The sequence below is a fragment of the Gadus chalcogrammus genome, chromosome 16, assembly GCF_026213295.1.
Source record: "Gadus chalcogrammus isolate NIFS_2021 chromosome 16, NIFS_Gcha_1.0, whole genome shotgun sequence".
Classification (NCBI taxonomy): Eukaryota; Metazoa; Chordata; class Actinopteri; order Gadiformes; family Gadidae; genus Gadus; species Gadus chalcogrammus.
In genome coordinates, this window is record NC_079427.1 from 12,430,147 (window position 1) to 12,456,350 (window position 26,204).

The 26,204-nt window shown below is 51.8% G+C and overlaps 1 protein-coding gene across 1 annotated transcript in view; it reads left to right on the forward strand.

Annotated features, from left to right (window-relative positions):
* nxn (nucleoredoxin) overlaps nt 1–26,204 on the forward strand; it is a 53,830-nt gene that overhangs the window by 16,765 nt on the left and 10,861 nt on the right. Inside the window, exons 2-3 of the mRNA XM_056611285.1 lie at nt 24,264–24,381; nt 25,752–25,885. Coding sequence (XP_056467260.1) covers nt 24,264–24,381; nt 25,752–25,885 — 252 coding nt within the window. The remainder of the gene's footprint in view (nt 1–24,263; nt 24,382–25,751; nt 25,886–26,204) is intronic.

Sequence of the window (26,204 nt, forward strand, 5' to 3'; positions counted from 1 at the left end):
AAAATAAATACATAAAACGGCTAATAAAACACTTGAAGATGCGTTTTGAAAAGAGAAAACATATATTTTTTTAGAACATGCAGAGACACATTCCTGTTCCCCACTTGTATTGGAGTGAAGCGTGATATCTACTTCTGGGACTCCAACAGCCCGCTAAAACGGGTGCAATACCAGGCTTGGCCGCTGAGCACTGGTGGATTGCGGAATTATGCACTGTTCCTGGGGGCCTGCTTTTCAACCCACTCTCGGCAAAGGAATGTAATGATAATTAGTTGTGTTTATCTGTCAACAAAGTAGCAAAGGAGAGATTCAAACACCCTCTCCAAAATCTGGACAGATTATAGTAAAAAAAAAAAAATTGGGAGCTTTAAACATTTTCAAAAGGAGCTTGTGTGTGTGTGTGTGTGTGTGTGTGTGTGTGTGTGTGTGTGTGTGTGTGTGTGTGTGTGTGTGTGTGTGTGTGTGTGTGTGTGTGTGTGTGTGTGTGTGTGGGTGTGGGTGTGGGTGTGGGTGTGCGTGCGCGCGCATCCACTTTTGCACGTGTCCGTGCAGTCAACACCAGCCTCTACCTCCTGGTGTTTCCTGTTTTCCACCACTGAACCCTTTAGTCTGACTCCATAGTGAGCATCAGTCTTCCTCTGCACACTTTCTCAGGCCTGAACAATAGCCCTCCCCCCTCCCCCCCCCATCCTGCCGTTCCCCTCCCCGAGCCTCCCCATAATCCTCTCCCCAGCTCCCCCTCTCTCCCCCCTCCCTGTAAGCTGCCTCTTCATGCTGGACCCCCCGCTGGCCGGTCAACATCGTCCAGACGGGCTGTAAATCAGGGCAGTTGGCAGGGGCAGTACCCGGGCATATGGTTAATTACCCCGCCTTTGATACGCCTGCAGATCTCCCTCAGGCCTTCGGTGGAGCTCGGCGGCGGGTCTGTCTGTCTGTCTGTCGGCCGCTCGACGGAGAACGGCTCAGACGCTCCTCAGGAACAATGCAGGGTTGTATGTCGCCGGGGGAACATGGTCCTGTAACGGAAGGGGTGCTGGGTGAGGCGCTGACTGCCGCTCAAACGCGCGACTTTCAGGTTCACCCGGGCGGAAGATAGCTCCGCCTCCTTGCGTGCGTCTCCTCAACCCGGGGGGGAGAGGAGCCCATTGTTAGCTATTACAGCGCCGCGGTTTGATGGGACCTGTCACGAGGTGGCCTCGCCCAGCTCTGATCCGTTATGTTGGGATACGTGTGTTGGGTAGACTAGAGGAGGAAGCACGGTGGGGGGGTGTGAGGGCAGCAGTGGGGGGGGGGGGGTGGCAGTGCAGGTCAGCAGTAAGGGGGCGGGGGAGGGCAGCAGTCAGCGGATGAACCGATGCGTTGCAGTCGTTGTTTCTGCTGTTGTTGCGTTTCCTGCTGCCTCATTAATTCCCCCTCGTAATTACAGAATCTACTATTCTTAGAACGCCTGTCGCTTCAATACTAGTGTGTGTGTGTGTGTGTGTGTGCTGTAGGCCGAGTGTGTGTATGTTGATGTGTTTGTACGTACTGTAGGCTGTGTGTGTGTGTGTGTGTGTGTGTGTGTGTGTGTGTGTGTGTGTGTGTGTGTGTGTGTGTGTGTGTGTGTGTGTGTGTGTGTGTGTGTGTGTGTGTGTGTGTGTGTGTGTGTGTGTGTGTGCTGTAGGCCGAGTGTGTGTGTGTGTGTGCTGTAGGCCGAGTGTGTGTATGTTGATGTGTTTGTACGTACTGTAGGCTGAGTGTGTGTGTGTGTCCATTATGCTTGCTGTAGAATCACTCCTCTGTGGATAGTGCCTAACACAGTTATAGTTCCAAAGGATCCACCCTCTCCGTGCTTCCGGTTTCCTTCCAAACAAACTTCTCTTTCTTTCCGATCCCGATGTTGGCTGAATGAAAAAACGAACTTGCATCCCAACTGAGCCGGCAAGGTTGGGGACACGATGTTGAGAGTTTGAGAGGTGGTCAGAGTCAGTGGTGGAGGGGGGGCTCTCACACCAGACGTCTTCCTGGTCATGGGTCCACTGTGTCTCCCTGTGTATTAGACTGGTGCTAATTGAAGCTCAGGGTTGCAGGAGCTTTGGGTTCAGGGGTTTAGGGCAGCTGGGGGCCAGGGGCCTCGGTTCAGGGTATGGGCCAGTGTCTGGGTCCAGGCTTAAGGGTTAGGGTATGTGTCCAGGTTTAGGGCCAGGGCTTTAGGCCAGGGTTTTAGGGCCAGGGTCGGGGTCCAGGCTTAGGGCCAGGGTCTGGAACCCGGTTTAGGGCCAGGGATTTAGGGCCAGGGGTTTAGGGCCAGGACTCGGGGCCAAAGGCTTGGTCCAGGCTTAGGGCCAGGGTCGGGGTCCAGGCTTAGGGCCAGGGCTTAGGGACAGGGTTTAGAACTAGGGCCTAGATCCAGGGCTTAAGGGTGCAGCCTGGGTCCAGGGCTCAGGGCCAAAGGCTTGGTCAAGGCTTAGGTCCCGGGCTTAGAGCCAGTTGCTAGGGGAGGAGCAGCTGGATGCCAGGTCCCGGGCCCTACCGGTTGGCTGGCCGGACTTGTTGACGTGCTACTGACAGCAGGGAGTGGAACCGGCTGCAGGCGGTTTGGCGCGGCGCCCTGTATGCTCTGAGCAGACACCAGGGCTGCTCTGTTCATTAAGGCCGTCGCTGAGTGACGTCTGCCCCGACCACACGTCACTGTGTGTGTGTGTTTGTGTTTGTCCATGCTTGTCCTTATTAAACACGGTGATACTCCAGAGCTCCCCTTCAGACGGGGTGATCTCAGCCCGCTGATACATGAGACTACACTGTATCAGCAGGATAATGAACTGAACCGGCCCTCAGGGGCCCACTGGGCTCAGGGGCCGTCCTTTGTGGAGGGGCATGGAACCGTGGCCCCGGACACCACTTGTGACCCGGGGCCTTTGTACGGCGTTGCATGAGAGAGCAGCTAAACAGCCTCTCTCCGTGTCCGTAGCGTCACCGAAGAGGGCCAGGGCCCAACTCTGGAGCCAGGCTCGGTGGGGCCCCTACAATGGCCCCGCAACGTATGCTAAGCCGGGCCCTGAAAAGGCACTTTAAGCGTGGACTCTGGGCCTCTGCTCCGGAGGTTCATTTCAAAGCGGGCTATTATTGTTAATAAAGTCCCCTCTCCCCCCTTTGTGTGACCGGGGGCCCCTAAAGGAGCAGCGCAGCAGGAGGAGGAGGGTGCAAAGCAGGAGCCCTCCGTTCTCTCCTCCTTCTCTTCTGTGGCCCTTGAAGGAATCGCACGCTAGGCTCCGGGTTGACCCCCCCCCCTGATATGCGAGTCCCCTCCCATGGAGGCCTTGGCTCCTTTGTACAACATTTATTGTATGTTGTACGTCGTTGCACTAAAAAAATACTAAGTTGTGTAGCACCTTATCCTAGCTATCAGTTGTATACGGGGAATGTGTTTACCCAGCGTTTGTAAGTGGTTGGCACTTGTTTCTATGAACATCCTTACTGTACCGACAGCTATATATTGTTACTGCCTCTTCTGACAAGTGTACTTATTGTAAGTCGCTGTTTGGATAAAAGCGGCTGCTAAATGCCCTAAATGTAAATGAGGGGTAGGGAGGCTTGCAGATCCAGCTCTGGTGAAATATGAACGATGATGACCATGGTCTTGGTTAACCACAGCCGTCCCCAGATGAATGTGCGCTCTCGCTCAGCACTCGACAATCTTCATGTCTTTCATTTCAATAGAGACCTGTCTTTTGAAAAAGGCTTGACGTGGACGCTCCGTGGGTATCGATGTTTACGGCCCTGAGTCTCTGGGTGGTACGTCTTGCTCACTGATGGATTCGAGTGGAAGGCCTTTAGTGATGCGTATGTAAAGAAATAGACGACAGCACAATGTAACTGATTAGTTATGCCCGTCTAGTAATATAAATGATCTACGTAGCAAATTCAATGTCGGAAAAGCTTTGTATTTTTATTAAAAGGGATCCTGAATATAAAATATCTGAAAATTAAAAAATAAAATAAAATATGCAGTCTATTGATAATGTCTCTAACGAGAGGATGATGCAGGGATAAAAAGCTGTGTACCATGTTGCTGTTAATATTACTGTGAATTCAGAAACCTTCTTAGTTGAACGTCTGCCAAAAACAGGTGGTCGCAGATTTGCCCATGTATTGTACAATTGTAATCCATCTGTTTTGCGACCATTGTCTTCTACAAAATCACAAGAAGTGCTTTCCCCTTATTTCAATTTCTTAAATCTAGACACAGTAAACCATGTCTCCCAGGCTCACCAGTGAGCTGAAATATCTCTGGCACCATCAACGGTGAACTGTTCCTGTGAAGATTAACTGGAGTTCACCGGTGCTCGCCAAATGGAACAGAACGCAGCAGGACTGAAGCAGACATTTGCAACTGATCAGATAAACCAGCCCTGTTTGTAGTCAGAACACTACAGAGTCGTTTCCCCTAAATTGTTCTTGGATTCGCTGGCCATGTTGTTTGATGGTATGTTGGAACGGGGGCTTGTGATTAGGACACAGTCCACGGTTTCACTTTCAGCCTGAGCTGGATTAGTGGATATTTACTCTCGTCTCTGTCCAACGACAACGGCACAGAGACTGTTAGCGCTTACATGCTAATGCTGATTATCCCCTCTGCCCACCAGGGTCTTCTTATCTTACGGTTTCTATCGAGAACAGATCTTGTGTTCAGTATTTCCTTTCCCTAAGTGTTTTCCACCTGGAAACATGTGAAGACGTCTTAACGCGCCGTGCTTCCTCAAGCCTAATGGCCGTTACGGCGGCTCACTGTTTATTGTCCTTGTGCCTCGCTGAGCGATGTTCCTCCCTGCTTTAGTTACTTTGATCGGTGCCGTCAGCGAGGGAGAGATCTAAACACGCTGCATGTCGGCGGTCTGACGCTCTGGGGACATCTGCTGCAAAACGTCTCTGAACGAAGCCTGTGAAATACAATAACAACCACGTTGGATTGATGCCTTTTGGGAAATGTAATTCCCTGCCGCGGTTACTCTGCTGCTGTGGCACTTGACGAGCGGGCAGGATATTGCACACCATCAAGGATCCTCAGCGGCCCTGGTCAAGCCTGAGCAATCTTCTGGGCAATTATCTTTAGTTAGTCACTCAGATCCGGGAAGGAGGAAGGCAGCTGAGAAGAAAAGCACCAGTGCAGAAATGAGAGGATGAACCTTTTTTAATTTTTCCGGAAGACATGAATGTTGTTCTGGGAGAGATGTGTGGACTCATTACCAGACCGGAGAGTGTGTGTGGAGAAGCAATTAGCGGAGATGCAGGCTTCTGCATGTCTTTTCATGAAATCACCATGGAGGAGAATCAATTCGAACAACATTGCCTCATCGCCCCTGTGTCTTTCATCCTTGACGGCGTCTGTGTAAAGACCTTTGGTTAAGGGCTGCTGGGCTTGCAGACGGTCTGTGTAACGTACTGAGACTATTCTGACCGCGTCTCTCCGTGGTGAAACATCGGCACAATGGAGTGTGTTTTTGAGCTCATTAATGAACCGAGGGTGGCTGAGAGGAGGCTGTTCTGTAGACGTGGTACAAGTGGTTTTCACCAAGGGTAAAGTCGGCTGCATTGACCTGAACGGCACAAAGAGAAAGTGTCCCAGTCCCAGACAACAGACCATTCTGGGCTCCACCGGTCTTGGCCGGTCACTGGTAGAATGGGCCACTCGCATGGGCTAGACCACCCAGGAGGTAAGGGACAGAACAAGTTGGCCTTGTGTTTCCCCTCTGGGTGGAAATATATCATAACAACACTGAGGTTCAGTCGCATTTCGCTCAGGAGACAAGAGAGACCTGGAAAACAAATGGCTAAACATAATGCTGCATTGTGTGTGCATCTAATTCGATTATGGTTTGAGTTATGCAGCGTCTTGTTTATTCTGTGTTATTGTTTAACACAGAGGCTCCCGGTTGAATTATGTTGGAGAATAGTTAACACATGTTAATGGTTAATGGTATGATGCATGGGTTTATCAGCCTGCATCAGTCAGAGTGGATCATCTGACAATTCGGGATCGGTAGATGTCATTATTTAATAAATAAAATCATGTTTTTGCATGTGCTACAAACGAAGAGTGATGGCGTCATAGCTTGTGTTATGAGCTAGGAATTGTCCTATCATTTCCTCCCTTGTTAATTGTAGGTCTATATTATAGGAGTTACAATTAGTTACAATTAGGCTACAATTAATATTCAAATCGGCTGGATCAGGGCTAAAGCAAAGGACAGGCTTTGACCATTCATAAAATCCGCCGAAGTTACGGGTGGAGCAACTTAGAAGGTTGGATGGCGGCCCAGGAATTGGTGTACTACAAGCTTCCATTCTTCTGTTCTTCTTCGACTGAGGAAGATCATGGATCACAGTCACAGAGGAAGCAGAACGGACGTTCCATGCGAGGGTTGCCTTCCATGTGGCGTGTTCCGTCAAGAAAAGGGAAACATCGGTAATGATTACACAAGCTTCCCATTTGTAGATGCATGGACATGCCTGCTGCATCCTCTGATTCCTTGGCCTCGTTTCCTCCGCTTCCATCAATGCTGGAATGGGCGCTTATTAACCAGGAGAGCGTGTCGCTGCCTGCAGCTTATTTATAAACCTCCCGACGTTCCAGGAACGTTCCTGGATGTTAAACACGCTGATGATGACACAGTGGGCTCACACACACACACACACACACACACACACACACACACACACACACAGGATACATTGAGGAGAGCCATGCGAAAACACACCCTGCGCTGTAAACCGCACCACACACTGTTTGTTTGACAGGCCGCAGTTTCCTGGCGGGTTCTGCCTGACCACAGGCTGCGGAGGCTGGAGGTGTGAAAGGGTTTAATCTCTCAAGCCCTGCAGCTCAATGCCGACAGAGGCCTCAAACATACCGACGTGTTCTCCAAGCCGGGGAAGAGGCCGCTATGCTGAACCCCTCTTTAAAGTCTGCCTGAATCAACGCCATCACAGGTCACAACTCCTCCAAGACATTGCCCACGGCAACAGCGGACAGGACGCAGCGTCGGGACGGAAGCTCCCTGGAAGGCAGCTTCGCGCGCGGCATTGATCTCCTGCCCCGGCACCATTGTGTGACCGTGAGCGGGACAATGCGCGGCGGGCGAGCGCGTTGCACGGGTGTCACTTCGGCTCGCGTCTGCCGGGGGTAAGAGCGTGTCTTTGGGGAGCCCCGCTCCCTGTCCCCCGACACGCGTCGCCTGCTCCGGGGCATTACCCCAGACGCCACTCCGCCGCCGCCACTGGGCGGGCGCGCTGTAGGCGGAGACGCAATCCTGTTAACGTGGAACGGCGTCGGATTGGATCCGCTCCACGCCGCACGTCCCCGGAGCAGCAGCGGTGTTGCCGCTGCGCCGATGAATGGCGCTCGCGCACCAGTGGATCGTCATGGTGACGGGACAATGGGTTGGGGAGCCGCTGTGAAGGAACGTCTAGAGGCCGGCTTTTGTTGGACGTCGGACGCGGTTTTGTTCACGGTGGTGCCCGACAGATACCTCGGGACGGACGAGTGTGTCCCTGCTGGGTGTTGTTGTTGTGGACTGTTGTATGTTGTTGTTGTTGTTGTTGACTCTTGCTCTCTCTGAACTGCTGGTTAGCAGGGCCGGATTGGGGTCACGTCAGGACTCGCCTCGGACACATAATGAGTTTACCGGAGATCTTTTATCCACATATAACCCTCTGTTCAGTGGCCCTACCTCTGCTCAGTTCATTAGTAACGGAGGATTGTTTGTTATCTTGCATGATGCATGCCCCACTGAGACTAATTGTGATAAAAGACCTTTTTACAAATTGAATGGAACCAACAAGCTCTATCCCTGTGACATCCATTTTGTTTGTTTTCCCCTTCGGTTTCTCTCCGGTTCCCCTTTGTGATGTTTCCCTCGAGGGCTTTGTTTTCTTAGCAGAGTCGGATCTGATAAGGGGAGGATGACTCGGTTGTCTCCGTGTGAGAGGCTTTTGGCAGAATAACCGTCGCAATCCAATTCTGCACACACACACACACACACACACACACACACACACACACACACACACACACACACACACACACACACACACACACACACACACACACACACACACACACACACACACACACACAGAGAGAGGAGGCAGGGGACAGACACAAATACACCCCCTCCCAACCTCCCTCAGCCTCCACCTTTACTCCACAAACCAGAGGAAAACGTCTCAAACGGGGACGCCCATCGTGGAACCTTCCCAGGGTTCGTCAACTCCTCCCTCCTGCTCTCCCTCGCCCAGAGTCTGCCCTCCCCTCACCCCTCTCGGCGTGCACATGAATCCCAGATCCTCCATTATGACCGGTGGGGGTGGTGTCGGGGGTGGGGGGGGGGAACGGGAGGCAACACTGGAAAGGTTGTGAGAGGGTTGATGGATAACGGAGAACTGAGAACGGATCCCCAGTCAGATTTATATCTGAGGGAGAGGAGCAGCGGAGCAACAGGAGAAGACAGCTCGCCCCGTCTCGACAGAGGAGGAGGAGGAGGAGGAGGAGGAGGAGGATGGGGAGGAGGAGGAGGAGGAGGAGGATGGGGAGGAGGAGGAGGAGGATGGGGAGGAGGAGGAGGAGGAGGAGGATGGGGAGGGGCAGGAGGAGGAGGAGGAGGAGGATGGGGAGGGAGGCTGAAACTCATTATAACCGCACTCTGTCATGTTGAGGAACACGCGCGCAAGTGCGCATATACACACACACACTTGCTCATGCACACATGAGCTCATACACATGAGCTCTTATACACACACGCTCATGCAGACACGCGCTCACACACACACACCGGCTTTACTTAGCGCTGTGCCGGTGTGCCACGTAACGATCACCGCTGTCCCCCGCGTCCCGGCTCTGGGTTCACTATGCACTTGAAACGAGACGAGGTGCACTTATCGCTTCACCTGCTGCAGGCATTGATTTAACACGTTGGTCAAGGCCATCTTCTCTAATCTCCTCTTGTTCCTCCGTCCAATAAACTCTCTCTCTCTCTCTCTCTCTCTCTCTCTCTCTCTCTCTCTCTCTCTCTCTCTCTCTCTCTCTCTCTCTCTCTCTCTCTCTCTCTCTCTCTCTCTCTCTCTCTCTCTCTCTCTCTGCACTGTAACTCGTTATGCTGTAAGGCCTTCTGAGGGTTGCCATGACTTCTGTTCTGTTCTAGTTTCGTCCTCTCCTAAAAGTGTGTGTTTATTTGTCTGTGGCTCATGTGTGTGCGTGTCCTACTCTCCTGTCTGTGTGTGTGTGTGTCTGAAGCAAAGGCAGGAGGAAAAAGTGGGGCACTGGTTCCTAAGTAACTCCTAGGAGACCACGGTGTACAAGAACGCTTAAGGGCGGTACAAGAAGAGGGGAGGGAGGGGGAAGGGGAGGGAGCGAGGGGGGGGGGGGGGGGGGGCAATTGGCGAGCGAGGCCGCGTTCAGGAACAGCACAGCCTTTTGTGTCTGTCCGTTGCAGAGTCTGGGTTATTTTTAAACTGCGTAAAAACCCGGCCGTGCATTCCGACCTGCGACCGGCACAGATGGAGCACCTTAGTAGAGTGTGTGTGTGTGTGTGTGTGTGTGTGTGTGTGTGTGTGTGTGTGTGTGTGTGTGTGTGTGTGTGTGTGTGTGTGTGTGTGTGTCTTGACTGTGTGTGTGTGTGTGTGTGTGTGTGTGTCTTGACTGTGTGTGTGTCTTGACTGTGTGTGTGTCTTGACTGTGTGTGTGTCTTGACTACGTGTGTGTGTGTTGACTATGTGTGTGTGTCTTAACTGTGTGTGTGTGTGTGTCTTGACTATGTGTGTGTGTCTTAACTGTGTGTGTGTGTGTCTTGACTGTGTGTGTGTCTTGACTGTGTGTGTGTCTTGACTGTGTGTGTGTCTTGACTATGTGTGTGTGTCTTGACTATGTGTGTGTGTCTTAACTGTGTGTGTGTGTGTGTCTTGACTATGTGTGTGTGTCTTGACTGTGTGTGTGTGTCTCTCTGGGGGGGTGCTATTCTGATCCTGGGTGACGTAGATGGAGGTTACAGAAAGTAAACATCTCACATGATTAATTATTGTTTAGCGCCACTTTTGCTCGCTCGTTTATGGAAACGTGTTCAGCGTGCCGTTGATGCGTTGTACCCACCAGTACGACTCTGTGCCGTCTGGGCGTCTCTATGACCCCCTGCCTGTGGCTTCTTCCCATGACTCATATTAAAGGGGGGGGGGGCACTGCATTGGCAGCAGTGTTCACTTCATGTTCCACCGTGACTGAACTCGGGCCATAACACACTGGGCCTAACGGCGGCCTATTACTGAACTCTGGGTAAACTCCCGGCGTAACTCGGTCGGTCTCGGTTTACTCTGCGTCCCGCTGGCCTTCCCTGGCTCGGCTCGGGAGGGGGGGGCGGGGGGCCGCCACATGAATCATGTTTCTCCAGCCAGGTTTGAGAACATAATGGAACCCTATCTCGGTGTGAAGCGCTATTCCCGGTCCTGTTCCCAGTCCTGTGGTCCCGGACCATTAGGCAACTGGGCTGACGCTCTGCGTGGTGGTTGTGTGTGGTGGCGATCTGTGAATGTGTGCATGAATGGGTGAATGTTAGCCGATATTATAAAGCGCTTTGTGTGGCCACCGGTTAGAACAGCATCGTGTAAGTCCATTAACCATCTCATCCAGAGTTTCTACATCCTCCTCCTCTTTGAAAATTTCTCCTGTTTCTGTTTTATTTCCTTCCCTCTGGATTGCTTTTCCCTGGCGGCCATTGTTCTCCGGCCAGGTGGAAGGTTTGGCAGCATGCCGAGCACTAAAGAACCCCCCAACTGCGCTGCCATTCAATGAGCCTGCCCTTTTCGCCGCACCTCAGAAGGGCATCAGAGCCATAAGCAGGAGTGCATCACGTTCCATGGAGGCCGGGGGGCCGTAGGGTTTGGATCAGCCGACATGGTGGGCCCCGGCCCACAAGATCTGGCTAGGGCTAAACGATTTAGGGAAACAATGGAATTGCGATTATTTTGAACAATATTACATTGGGATTTAATATGTGATTTTATTAATTTATTAACTTCCTTATGTTCTGTATTATTCACTAACAAAGCAATAAATCATTCTGTAGTATGACCAACACAACATTGGAAGCAGTCAACTGCTCTTTCCTTTAGGCCAGGCCGACGTGTTGAGATTAATTGATATTATAACATCTTTATTCAACTATTGAATTGTAAAATAAATAATATATAAATCGTACTGATCTCCAGTCAGTAACGCTAACGAATCCCCCCCAAAAAGGAAAATTTGATTAATCGTTCAGCCATAGTTCTGGCCCCTGGATCGCGGTCTGCATCAAACATGATGACAAGCCGGCTCTTCATCCTCCCCTTCCCCCTGCTTCAGGACTCTGTACAACACCGCCAAAGAAACATTAAACCAAACCAAAACCCTTTTATTCATCTCCATCTTCCTGGCTGTTTGGCTGGTTTTGAAAGAGTCGTGTTGTGTTCCGATTCCTGATTACAAACCACTCTAAGGCGCGCCGTGCCACGCAGCTTGAGTTGTTTAAGACTGGTCTCTCCCGAAGCCCAGCGGTCTGATACGACCTGGATTAAAGAAACAAGGGGGGGGGGGGTTCTCTTCATCCGGGCCAAGGCGTCCGTGGTGGGTGTCCAATCCCTTTAGCACCCCGTCTGTTCTGAGAACTCGTTGTTTGAGTGCACCGTGCTATTCTTACTAAGGAAGCCGGTCTCGCAGCAGAGCTTGTATAACGGTGTTGTTGCGCCTGCATGTGTTCGGTTCAGTGGAATGTTTGGACTGAGGTTTGAATGTGCAGTTGATGGGAGACGAGGACAGACTCTCGCGAGGCCGGCCATGGGGGTCCAGCCGCGGGAGTCCGGCCGCGGGGGTCTGTCCACTGGGGGGTTAGGCCGGGGGGGTCCCGCCTCTGGTGAGGAACGCTCACCAGTGTCAACACGTACAAGTTTGTTTACATCAAGGGGGAGATATTTATGCTTAGTCGTCAAAGCCGTAATTAAAACTGTACCGCATGCGCCGGCCGTATTTATTTATACATCACCGCCGTGGACAAAGTGAGGGGAGGGGGGCCGTGGAGGCCATGGGGGGTCGGGGGGGGAATGTGAGCGCTGGCAGTATGACATCATGTCGTCCCTCAGGCTGCGGCGCTGTTGAAATAAGAGCTCGGAGGAGAGGAGGAGGAGAGAGAGGAGGAGGAGAGGAGAGAGGAGGAGCAGGAGGAGAGAGAGGAGGAGGAGCAGGAGGAGAGAGGAGGAGGAGGAGCAGGAGGAGAGAGGAGCAAGAGGAGAGAGGAGGAGAGAGGAGGAGAGAGGAGAGAGGAGCAGGAGAGAGGAGGAGGAGAGAGGAGCAGGAGGAGAGAGGAGAAGAGCAGGAGGAGAGAGGAGGAGAGAGGAGGAGGAGGAGAGAGGAGGAGAGAGGAGGAGGAGGAGAGAGGAGGAGAGCGGAGCAGGAGGAGGAGAGAGGAGGAGAGAGGAGCAGGAGGAGGAGGAGAGAGGAGCAGGAGGAGAGAGGAGCAGGAGAGAGGAGGAGAGCGGAGAGAGGAGTAGAGACGAGAAAGGAGGACGAGGGGCGCTGACCGTTGCCAGGCTCAGCAGGAGGCCTCTTCTCGCTCGGAGCCGGATTACAAAGACGACGAGGAGCCGAGGGCCCGCCCTCCCTCTGGGAGGCTCTCAGCGCCGCCTGAGTGGTTTAATTACAAACGCTGCGGCCCGCAAAGCTTCACGGGCAAGGACGGATATTAATGAAATTCGTTTGTTTAACGTTTTCGTTTTTTAACCACGATCCGATGAATGTGTAATGGTATATCTGTGAAATGGGCTTATGTATTTCAAGGTGTGTGCGTGCGCTTTTGTGCGTGCGTGCAGGGTTGTCAGATGTGTTAATCCAATAAAGTTGGCCCTTTTTTTGAAGTGCCAGGGATTCCGGGGGGGTCGCCCCCGGACGGGTGTCAAGGCCACGCTGTTCCAGCCTGGATATAGAAAGCTTAACCTTTGACCCTGACCTTTACACACCGGCCACACCCCCTCCCGTGTCAATCAGTGTCAGGTGACCCTGAAAAGTGGTCCTGCCCTGAAGCGCCCCAGACGAACGACTTCTCTGTTCCCCACTACCTGATTGTTCCTCCATCTGTCCACGGCATTTTGTCCGTCTGTGTATTTCCCCGGTGCTTCCCCTCCCATTTGGCGTGGCTCGCTCTCCCCGTAAATAACTCACTCACGACCTCTGACCTACGAGTCAAAGTTGTGACGGACCAGTCGCACTCCCTCCACTAAGGTCTCTGAAGGAAATAAGACCTGTTTAGTAGGGGCACGGTTTGAAATAATGTTTAAATGATTAGTTTGATGGTTTAAAATAAGAACGTTTCCCATCAGAGTCATGAGGTTTATTCACTTAAGGGAAACGGATGATGAGGGAGAATTCCCGGGAATTGATTGGTTTAGCTAAATTATTTATTTGCGTATCCAGCATGTATGCTTGGTTATGTTAGCTTATATGCTAAGAATTGAGGCTATATGGAATTGACGAAACAAAAACAAAAACAAAAAACATTCACGGCCCTTAAAGTTCATAGGTGAATTTAAAAAAGCAGTAAATATACATAAATCTATATCCTGCTATTTTTGCTCGTGACCTTATTTACACAACCCGTTCCTATCTTTCCATGAATATTGCTGGAGGGTAAAAGTCAAGAGGTGATGGAGACCGAGGGAAGGCTGAGGCCTCAGGCACGGATATAAACCGGCTCCGATCTCCTCCTTCTCCTCGGCCATACCCCAGGCCCACACACTCACTGCTGGTCTGATTCCTCATAAATCTATGCACTTTAATAACCGACTTGCATTCTGTGCATTATATATTTTTTTATTCAAGCACTGCCATAAGGAAAGCACTTTTTGATGATGCACTACTGGTTAGACGTTAACTGCATTTCCTTGTACTGGTTGTCCCTACTTGTGCAATGACAATAAAGTTGAATCTAATCTAATCACAACGGGAACACATCGTCCAGGGAGAGCAGAACGGGTCCGCAGGGAACCAGAGACCAGGAGGGGGATCCTGGGGGTCTCTGGGTCACTGCGGAACGGGGGAGGGGGCAGGAGGGGGGAGAGGAGGAGGAGGAGGAGGGGGGAGAGGAGGAGGGGTGGGCTGAGCTGTGAAGGAGTCGTGTGTCCAACAGAGTGGCAGTGACGTAGCAGAGTGAGGGTTGGGGGGCCGTAGAGCCGTGAGGAACCAGCTGGTCCTTTTTACGAGCACCAGAGGAGGAAGCGGGTTAATAGGGGGACCTAAGTGTCTCCCTGCAGTGCTACACCCCATCACGCCGAGGCGTCCGGCCCCCCGTCCAGCCGGTAGCTTTGGCCTCCTCTCCTCGGCCCCATGCCCCCCTTCAGGAGCAGGACCAATAGGGATCTCAAGAGGCCCTCGGCGACGTGATTTTAGTGAAGCGCAGGACATCAGGCCCCCAAAACACGGCAGGTTTCATCCACTCTGACAGAGCCGGTACGACGCGTGCATGTTGTTCAGACACGAGGCGGGTTCAAGATCGTTCTACTGGTTCCAGGTCTTTCGCCTGGCTCTAGATTGTTCTCCTGGTTCTAGATGGTTCCCCCTGGTTTTAGATTGTTCTCCTTGGTGTTGGATGTTGTTCTTGGTGTTATTATGAGCCGCTGCAGACACAAGTGTGCCAGGGTGATTTACGAGTCGTGCCTCGCTGCTAGAAGGGGAGCCCAGAACGTCCTGTGTCAAAACAGCCGAGATCGGTCGTCTTTCCCACACAAGCCACATATTGCAGATATTATACTTTTATTGGAAGGCTTTATTCGTCAATAAAAAAATATTTTATTTCATCGTCTCCCAGGCAAAGCAGGAACATAGTTTAATATGTCCGGGGACATGATGGCATGATGACATGTTGATTATACATCACCATAAGTCTTAAAATGCAGAAGAATTCACCCGCGACATACTGAACGGATTATCCTCTACTCTACCAGCAAGCAATTTCAATTCAGCCACCGAAACGGTACGACTAATACCATGCAGATCCCAGGGCCGTGTGTCTGCAGGGACTTTGCAAATGCACGCTTAATCCATGGGATAGCACACCAAATGTCTCCCGCCCCAGACCGGCCCGGGAAATAAACACAAGAGATTGGATGAGAGAGGGTTGGACAGCTGGGACAGAGCTACACGGCCGTCCTCGTTTTTTTAATCTACCTTTTAAAAATAACACCGGCTACACAGCCTCCCCTAAACATCAGCGTGTGGGCTGGAGATAGGCGCTGGCTGGCCGGGCCCAGAGAGAAGAGGGGAGGGGGATCGGGAGGAGATATGGGATGGGGGGGGTTGGGGACAGGTTATATGGAGGTCAAACCAAGAGGGAAGCCTTCTGGAACGCTCCTTTCGCTGCTTTTGTGCTGGTTCCCCCTGGAGCAGACTCGTCCTCCCAGAACCCTATTGGTTCATCTCCATTAATCATTACACCATGTTTCCATCGATGCCTGCACCGAACTAAATGGGTGACTCACATCGGCCTGTAATGGGAACAGAGCGATGCGAACGTTGGGATATTTTGAGGTTGCTCCACTTATAAAGACACGCTAGTAATGCTAGGAAAGACATTAGGTTAGTGTGTGTGTGTGTGTGTGTGTGTTAGTGATTGTGTGTGTGTGTGTCTACGTGTTAGTGAGTGTGTGTTATCTGCATGTTAATGAGTGTGTGTTAGTGAGTCCGTGTGTGTGCGTGTTAGTAAGTGTGCATGTGTGTTAGTGAGTGTGTGTGTGTGTGTGTGCATCTGCATGTTAACGAGTGTGTGTTAGTGAGTCCGTGTGTGTGTGTGTGTGTGCGCGTGTCCCCCCTGCGTGTTGAATCCCTCCTGGCCCCCACCAGGCCATAGTGCGTAGCCTGCTCTTCCCGGTCCCTGCCGCGGGGCGGTGGACCCTCCTGGGAGGGTCTCCACCCCACCCCTTGCTGTGGCCGTATCTCAGCCTCATCCGGAGATCAGGCTCCTGATTGGTTCTGACTCCGATGACCTCCTCAAAACCCTCCAGCTCCCAAACGGATTTAAACACGAGGCGCTCGTACGTCAGCTACCCAGAGACGCCACGCAAGCGACGCGGTTTAACGGAAGGCATTTTGACATCAACGTTGAGGTTGACCTTTTTAACGGCGTTTCCATTGGCTCTCGTCCCAGGAGCAATTAGCCACGGTTCTCCTTTGGGTGCTCGGCAGATAATGTGCGTTACAGCTTCACACTTTCCATTAAGACTTTTTATTTAAATGTCATTCCATGAAATTACGTAATATCTAAATATATTTAGACTTAATCACTAATAGTATACTAATATGGTGGCTACAGTTGTTTATTGTTTAGTGTGGGTGTATTACTGTTTGACTAACGACCTAGAAGAGAGTGAGAAAACAACGTGTGTGTGTGTGTGTGTGTGTGTGTGTGTGTGTGTGTGTGTGTGTGTGTGTGTGTGTGTGTGTGTGTGTGTGTGTGTGTGTGTGTGTGTGTGTGTGTGTGTGTGTGTGTGTGTGTGTGGGGGTTAAGTTTCCGGAATTATTCTAACGTCCAGGGAGGGAAGAATTTACCCCCTGGTGGGCTTGACCTTTGACCTCCCAGAATGCAGGCCTGCGCGGCGGGGGCGGGGCGATTCAGCAGACACCTATTCAGGTCTTGGCTTTTTTTATTCCTTTAACAATCCCTCTCCCCCGCGGCCCTCCCCCCTGGCTGGGTGCATTCTGCACTTAAACGCAGACGTGGAGTCAGGCTATACAGGCTGGGGGGGGGGTGCTTTCAGCCTTTGTGCCTCCACACAAGACTGGGGGGGGGACACCCACACACACACGGGGAGACACACACCCACACACAGGGAGACAAACGCAAACACTGGGAGACACACACACACACACACACACACACACACACACACACACACACACACACACACACACACACACACACACACACACACACACACACACACACACACACACACACACACACAAACAGGGACAAACACACACACACACAGGGACAAACACACACACACACACACACACACACACACAGGGACAAACACACACACTTTACCCCCCGCCTCCCTGACATTCTCTGGCACCTGTTTTCCTCACAAAACCGTTAATTTATCGCTGAATTATTAAGAGCCTCAGTGTGTCTGGCACTTGCTGACATGTCCTGACTTGGGGATGGGGAACGGGTAGGGCGGGAGGGGGTAGAGGTTGCCGTGGCAACGTGGCCTCTTTCGTAAAAAAAAAAAAAGAGGAGCGATTTAGCAGGCATATCGGTGTGGGTTCATCGGGAGACGGGGCGGAAGAGACAAGCCCACTCTGTCATCCTCTCCTCCTCATTGGTCAATCTCGACAGGGTTTACGTTAATGGTCGGACGCTTTGTGGGGAAACGTTGGTTTGGTTGAAGTGGTAGAGCATGAGCACCCATAAGGCTCAGTCTTCACGGCAGTGTCCCCGGTTTGAGTCAAGTCCTCCCGTCTCTCTCTCTCATACCTTCCTGTCCAACTCTCACTCACTGCAAGTAAAAGCAAAATAATTCACAAATGGATCTTTGAAATACCTGGTTTTGTAGGTTTCTTGGGCCTGCTTTTGGATACGTGGTCAATCTGCACCGTTCTCTTGTAGTCAGGTTAATTTCATCCGCATTCTTCCATTTGCCCATTCTTCTACACCATTAACTAGTCTTAATTAGCGTATTACGTGATACGTGTTCTGTCAATTCACCTCATTCCCATCACGATATAATGGTTACATGTTTTTCAGCTGACCTCTGACTGGCTTTATATGTTTAACTTCATCCTAATGTTAAGTTGTCTGTAGTTCGTCCTCTGTTTGGTTTTGTCTCATACACACTAGGCACTGGAAAGGATATTATTCCCATAAGTCGTCATAATGAACAGTATAATACCGCTTCTGTCCACCTCCAGTCTGACCATGAAAGCCCTCTCTTCTCTTTTTTTTTAAACAAAAATCTGTTTAGACTATTAGAAATCCAAGCAGCATGTTTAGCTGGCTCCGCGTGCGTCACTGGGCTAAACACACACACTGGATAATGTGGAACGTATTACTATGTATCCTGAGCGCTGTGGCAGCCCAACGCAGAGCCCCGTGCCAGCGCCATACTGCCGTACGTGAATGGGAGCTGAAAGATGATCCGGCTACAGCTTATTATCGCTGTAATGAATTGCGTCGAGCGTTCTGCACGGGTTTCACTTGAATAAGATGAAGCTCCACGCGAACGGGCCTTGGGAATGTGTGTGAGGATAAAAAGGGGTTTTCCGCACGGATGGAAAATGTAATGAAAACAGGCACAAAAGGAGCCACAACACATAGAAATAGAAATGTAAAAGATTGGGGGGGAAAACCGCGAAACGACGCAGTGCAGGAAACGTGCCGTTCATGACACGACTGAATTGGTTGAATCCTCTTCCTTGAAGTACATGTTCCAGATCGCCCTGGTGCGTAGCTCTGCTTCAGGTTAGCTACAGAGCAGAACACAAAGGCCTCTCCGTGGTGCGGACGTGGACCTTTGTTCTGCAGCATTAGCCGCTGCCTCGGGCCCGAAGCGGCCGGTGAAAGTGGATCCTTTGGAGGGAGGCGCTGAGACAGAGAGATTGAAGGATGATGGGTGGATGGCGGCTGGATACACTGCTTCCACTCCGGGTCTCTCCCTGGGGGGGGGGGGGCACTCCGGCCTGTCTGCAAAGGGGGAGCATCCATCGGCTCATGACAGAGGCCTATTTCCCCCCCCAGCTGTGTGTGTGTGTGTGTGTGTGTGTGTGTGTGTGTGTGTGTGTGTGTGTGTGTGTGTGTGTGTGTGTGTGTGTGTGTGTGTGTGTGTGTGTGTGTGTGTGTGTGTGTGTGTGTGTGTGTGTGAGAGAGTTGGCAGGGGGTTTGCTATAATATAAATGCAGGGCGGAGAGTGAAGGGCGTGCTTCGAATGGTTGACAGAGCCAAAAGTGAAGCAGGTGTGTGTGTGTGCGTGCGCGTGTGTGTGTGTATGTGTGTATCCTGAGTTTGTGTGTGTGTGTGCACATAGAGAGTTGGGTGAGCACTTTAGGGAGCAGCGGTCTTGGTCGGGGCTGACCTCCTTTCAGACCGCGTCGTGCTACTAATGCTAAAGTGCAAGCGAGCAAAATGGCGGCGAAGTGCGTCCAGCGCGCAGGGCGTCCAGCACGGGCCGTGGACATGTGGTTTAAGGAGGCGTGTTACACGGCTCTTGCTTCTGCTGTGGAATGCTCCGTTCACTTGCATGGGCCTTCCCGACTTCCGTTGGTCAATTATTTTTGTGTAATTGACCGTTGCTAAGCATATAATGACCGCTGTCAAGGAAAGTGTATTTTTCGCTGTCTTTCGTATCACTCCGTAAGTAGTCCGGTAACTTATCAACCCCAGCGTATTCGGTTGCTAAGCGACGTCAACGTCTTTGGCAAACTATTTCTCTGCTGATCAACACTACGAATGGTAACAAATATATTGTAAAAAGACACACCTCGTGAAGTTATTTTTTCTTTTTGGCAAGTAGCCATGTAATAAGCGGGATAATGTATAGAAAATCGCCGGTCATTCACGCAAAAAAGCCCTTATTTTCCCGATAATGGCCGGCGTTCTTTACATTATCCCTTACGTGTTCCATTCCTGACTCTCACCTCGGAGCAAACCATTACTCCGTGGAAGCATTACATAAACCCAGGATAATAACAGCGAGAATCCATTGTGATGAGCGGCGCGGTAACCTCTTCAACCCGCCGGCGAAGCTGTGATTAGCATACCAGTGGGCTCGCTGGAGGGGAGCTCGTTACGGCTGATTGGTCGGTGCCGTGTCAATCTGCTGGGGGTGACACGGCTGCCTGACCCAGCACCACCACCAGCAACCACATCACCACCAGCACCACTACCACCTGCACCAGAACCAGCACCAACCACATCACCACCAGCACCACTACCACCTGCACCAGAACCAACACCAACCACATCACCACCACCACAACCACCACCACAACCACCACCACCACAACCACCACCACCAACCACACCATCACCACCACCAGCACCAGCACCACCTCCACCCACAACGACATCACGAGCACCACCACCAACGCCACCAATACTAGTACCACCACCCCCACCACCAGCACCTCCCCCCACCCCTGAGTAGAAGGTCTCACGCATGCCCCATGTCCATGTGTCTCTGTGCAGCTATGTGTGATCCCATTAGCATGCTGAGCGCAGGTCCCGATCGCTGGGAGTCCGCGGGGGGGGGAGCAGGGTTGCGTAAACTAATTGTTAGTATGGATTTCCATGCGTTCCTCGGAGAGACTGGGCTGGCGGTGGTGGGGGGGGGGGGGTGAGAGTTAGGGGGCCAGAGTTAATCCACTGTGTAACCGTACAGTCAGGCTCGGCTGCTCTGATGATAGTCAACACAAACGCCTGCTTGGACATGGAATGCAGAGCACACGCGAGGGACACTGGTTTAAGGGTGCTATGGAACCCGTTCCATCCCCTTCATCAACAAAGCAAAACCCCACAGATAATGTCTGTATCAATGTATGCATCCCCCTGTATACGTCTTTTCTTTATGTGCCTATGACGAGAAATGTAGATGAGAAATGACGGAAGGAAACTGTGAAAAATAATTCTGTAAGGGGACAAATATTAAATAAACTAACTAGCTTGATAGGATCTGGGTATTTCGGGGTGTCTGTTTGATACTACAGTACCCAAAATGCCTTAGTGAGGTCCCTTTTGGATAACGTTGGTCAACATCTGCTCAGCCTCGGGTCTTGGGGGGGGCCGGGGATGGGAGCACGACAGAGTGGAGCGTTTGTTATGAGACTTGTTTGATTTTATGAGTTTCTTGCATAGTTTAGCGTATTGTCGTCTGCATTGTCTCCGCGGTAACGCGCGGCGTGTGGCTCCGCTACACTGACGCTGTTTCTCAGACCGAGGGGATAATGGCGTCTCGACGCCACGGGATCCTCACGCTCTCCCCCCTGCACAATGGGAGGGCGGGAGAGAACAGGACGCTGTTGTTGTTGTTGACACACGTTGGAAGAAGAGCTCTCCAGCCATTGTCCCTGAATTTTCCTTTTGGCCACAGACGATGATGCAGATTCCTGGTGTTGAAAGTCCTCCCACCACCAAGGAAAATACTTGACCAGATCAAGTTCAACAAAGCAAGCAGCAACAAAACTATAAAAATAAATCGTTTCCCGCAAAATAGAAACGATAGGAATTCACAAAAAAGAACGTAGTATGCGGAACGTAACTGAAATTAACTATGTCTTAAATTGTATAGGGTCTGCTTAGCTCAGGAGGTAGAGCGGGTTGACTTGTAACCGGCAGGTTGCTAGTTTGATCCCTGTGTTGAGGTGTTCAGGTGTCCCTGAGCAAGACACCTCCCCTCCCTCTGCGTTTCCTTATCCTGTTGCATCTCATCGAAAATACACCGGGTATCTGTGTGTTGAGTTTCCTTCACGCACACAGACCACTGAGGCGAGATCCCTCCTGGGGTCGGGATAACACATGATCTTAGTATAGACTTGAGCTTCAGTCTCAAAGCAACCTTCAAGGAGGCCATCAAAGACCTGCAAGTACTGTGAAGGACTCAAGAGGGGAGAATGAGTGGCAGGCCCAGCATACTGTCCTTCTAGGTTCTGCTGCGTCGTGTGTTCTTCAGTGCTGAACTAAACCCCCCCTCCCAGTGTGTTCAGTCATTAAACTAAACCCCCCCTCCCAGTGTGTTCAGTCATTAAACTAAACCCCCACTCTGTGTGTTCAGTCATTAAACTGAACCCCCACTACGTGTGTTTAGTCATTAAGCGGACCACGTCCTGGTGGTCTGAGTCACCGGGCAGCCCCTGGTTGTGCAGAGCATTAACTTGTGGGAACACTAGCTATTGGATTGGGACACATCGCATGGCTCACGGCCCCCCGGTTCATGAGCAGAGATCGAGTTTCCAGAGGCCGTGCGGATTGTGACGCGCGTGGTCTTGCTGTGGCCTGTTTCTGCGGAGAGGTCCTGGGTCTGCTCCAGACCCCCGTACCCAACAGCCTTCGTGGGACGGACCCCGGGTGACCTCATGAAGCCAGAGCAGGCCTCTGAACGACCCCTGCTCACCCTCGTTCCAGGACCACAAATCATGGCGACCTCCGCACCAGAGAGGAAACACTCACCCTGTAATGCATGCCTCTGCATGTACATGCCATGTACAATCGCTCAACTCGCGGCCACAGCGGTCGGCTGCACTGGGATCTGTAAGCCTTCTGAGGGACTGAGGTCATGATGCTCTCACAGTTCATTCCTCATGGTTCTCCTACAGTGAGGTCATGGTTCTCTCACAGTTCATTCCTCATTGTTTCCCTGGTAGTGAGGTTCTGGTTCTCCTACAGTGAGGTCATGGTTCTCCTACAGTGAGGTTCTGGTTCTCCTACAGTGAGGTTCTGGTTCTCCTACAATCAGGTTCTAGTTCTCCTACAGTGAGGTTCTGGTTCTCTACAGTGAGGTTCTGGTTCTCTACAGTGAGGTTCTGGTTCTCCTACAATCAGGTTTCGGTTCTCCTAAAGTAAGGTTCTGGTTCTCTACAGTGAGGTTCTGGTTCTCCTACAGTTAGGTTCTGGTTCTCCTACAGTGAGGTTCTTGTTCTCTAAAGTGAGGTTCTTGTTCTCTACAGTGAGGTTCTCGTTCTCCTACAATCAGGTTCTGGTTCTCTACAGTGAGGTTCTGGTTCTCCTACAGTCAGGTTATGGTTCTCCTACAGTGAGGTTCTGGTTCTCCGACAGTGAGGTTCTGGTTCTCTACAGTGAGGTTCTGGTTATCTACAGTGAGGTTCTGGTTTTCTACAGTGAGGTTCTGGTTCTCCTACAATCAGGTTCTGGTTCTCCTAAAGTAAGGTTCTGGTTCTCTACAGTGAGGTTCTGGTTCTCCTACAGTGAGGTTCTGGTTCTCCTACAGTGAGGTTCTGGTTCTCCTACAGTGAGGTTCTGGTTCTCCTACAGTGAGGTTCTGGTCCTCCTACAGTGAGGCTCTGGTCCTCCTACAGTGAGGTTCTGGTTCTCCTAGTGGGGTTCTGGTTCTCAGGAGAGCAGAGGGGGGTGAACAGCAGTAGGCCCTCAGGGTGAGGCGGAACCTGATCCGTCCTGAGCTGCCTCTAATGGACCCGCCAACGGCCGTTCTCACCTCACTGGGCCTCCGTCCTAAAATAATTACCGCTGTAGTGTTAGCACAACCGAGAGCCATACATCACTACCCGTCAGCTAAAGACCCCGCTCCGAGACTTAACGCTTGGTGCTTTCTCTGGAGAAGTCAGTGCTCACTGGTACTTGACTGGGTCGTTTTCCCCGCTGTTCTTTTTATGAATGTCTGGAAAGAATTTTGAGTACGATGTTATTTCGACCGTATAAATTCTTTCCGGACAGAGCTTCACCGACACCTGTCCAGTTAAACGCTGGACTGGTTTTACTGGGAAGTCCCCCCTAACCACGCCAGCACTCCGGAGTGAAGTGGCTCCCATACTGATAGTTAGTAACGCGCGACATGGTTTACAAAGAGAGGGAGTATTCCTTACTTTCTATTATCATTCGCCTCTGGGATTCAGGCCGCTGCTCTGATTTCTATTCTATATGTCTGCTTTCGATAAGTGTTTCTATTCACGGCGTATGCGAGTTGCAGAATTATGAATGGCTGAAGTGTCTCTTTGATGTGGAGGACCTCACTGCACTTTATGAAAAGTCTCAGTGCATGCAGGGAGATTTAAGGCGGTAACCGCGTCCGTTTCGCTCTTTATGCGACCCGCGACCCATCAATCACTCAAACTGGAGACATTATAATCGGTTTCAACAACTTTGGTCCCCAGTGAAACGCAGCACAAATCATCACAGACGTATGTTTAACTTTCACTTTGGAGGGAAAGTAAGGAGAATGTGCTTACTGGAAGGGCTGTGGAAAAGATAGGTTTGTGCTAAGTGATTTCTCAGACGTGTGTAACCCGGTTGGCGTAGCACAGCGAGGGCATGTGTGTCCGACCTCCCTGCTGCACAGGGTACGCAATACGTGTATCACTGATATAGCCTCCCGACGGTTATGTCTGCCGATATGAGAACTTTATAAATGGTGTTTGTAGCTGGAAGCAGCGATGCAGATTCTAGGTGAACCCTGAACACTGTGCCGCCCTATATCCGGTTTCAAGTCCACGGCTGACCTGGTGTTCCGTCTGTCTGTTTCAGATGAGGCTGTGGAACAAGTACAAGGTGACCAGCGTGCCGTCGCTGGTGTTCGTGGACGCGGCCACGGGGAAGGTGGTCTGTCGGAACGGGCTGCTGGTGGTCCGGGACGACCCTAAAGGTGAGGCACCTGGAGCGCAACCACCCTGAGAGCACCCACCCACGTGAGAGCACCCACCTGAGCGCACCCACCCACCTGAGAGCACCCACCTGAGCCTCCAGGTGTTCAGCGTTGCAGCGTCTCCTTGACTGGTGTAGTGTTTCAAATCATAAAGAACCGAAGGTCATACGAAATACTGGGATACCCACAAGAAAACCAAGCAGGCTTAATGCATAAACAATGCTTCATTCTCAACTCGAGACTTCGAGAAGGGTCTGCGAGGCTCCCGGCTTACGGGTGGCAGGAGCTGGTCACCTGTGGCTAGGACATCTCCCTACCTTAACGAGTTAACACAGGCGGCCATCGGACCTCACCGGCGGCATGACAGACGGGACTTTTCCAGTGCTAGCTGAGCCTCCCGCTCACATGGAAAACTCCCGTTTTGTCGCGCAGTGACAAATGGGACGGCAGATGGCCGACGGCAGCCTGCACTTGGAACGGATTTCACATGAGCGATCCTCCCGACTCCCTGATGGAAGCCAGCTCAGGCCTGCTCTGTTGTTTCCAAAATAAATTTCCCTTAAGTCGATGTGGAGAGTCCGATTAAATTCAATGTTATTTGTATCACCCTTAATCATAGGTACAGTCTCAAAGGGCTTAACAGGCCGTATGTGTATGACACCCCCTGACCCTAGCTCCCAAGAGGGCAAGAAAGAACTCCCTTCATTAGCAAGGAAGAAATCTAGAGGAGGAACGCAGGCTGGGGGATCCCTACTTCCAGGGATGACCAGGAGTGCAATGGCTGTCATAATTGACATACGAACATACATACATACAGGCCAAACATTTACATTGTGTGCTGGCCGCGTAACCGTGAGGAGATTCCTGGTCATGGAATCTTTCTGTTCATGAGAAGCCCATTACTGCGGAGCCCCCCGACCCCGGAGCCAATCACACTGGAGCTCAGTGTGGCTCCCAGTGTGGTCGACTTTATGAAAACACGCCCTTATCTTATCTCCGGGGCAGACAAAGGGTTTTCCTGTTCCACTGAACAAGCCTCTCTCGCTTTCACTTATCAGTGCCACTCTCTCTCTTCTCTCCCTCCTCTCCCCCCCCCCCCCCGACCACTCCCTCTCCTTCTCCTCTCCCTCCTCCCCCTTCTCTCCTCCTCCTCTCCCCCCTTCTCCCTCCTCTCCCCCCTCCTCTCCCCCTCTACCTCCACTCTCTCCCCCCCCTCCTCTCTCTCTCCCTCCTCTCCCTCTCGCCCTCCTCTCTCTCTCCCTCCTCTCCCTCTCCCCCCTCTCCCTCTCTCCCCCTCCTCTCCCCCACGATCTCCCCCTCCTCCCCCCTCCTCTCCCCCCCCCCCCCCCCCGCCCCCGACCTTCTCCCAGGCCTGGAGTTCCCGTGGGGGGCCAAGCCGTTTGCGGAGGTGGTGGCCGGGCCCCTGCTGAGGAACAACCGGCAGGCGGCGGACAGCGGCTCCCTGGAGGGCCACTACGTCGGGGTCTACTTCTCAGCACACTGGGTGAGCGAGCCAGAGTGGCTGGGGGGGGGGGGGGGATGAGCAGCAGGGTGCCCGGGGGGAGGGGGCGCTCGGGGGGGGGGGGAGGGGGGTTAAGGTGGGTGAGGCTGAATAAAGGTCAGGGCGTTTTTATTTTTTTGCTCATTGTGTTTCTGGTTATTTAAAGGGGAAGTGTCCCCACTTGCTCGACTGTAATAGGAGGAAGACTTTAAGTAATCCACTCGCTTCTGGGAAAACATCACGGAATAATTAGACATTTGATCATCGGTCGGGGATTCCCGAACCCTTTTTTGGGAAAATGATATGATATGATCCAACTTTT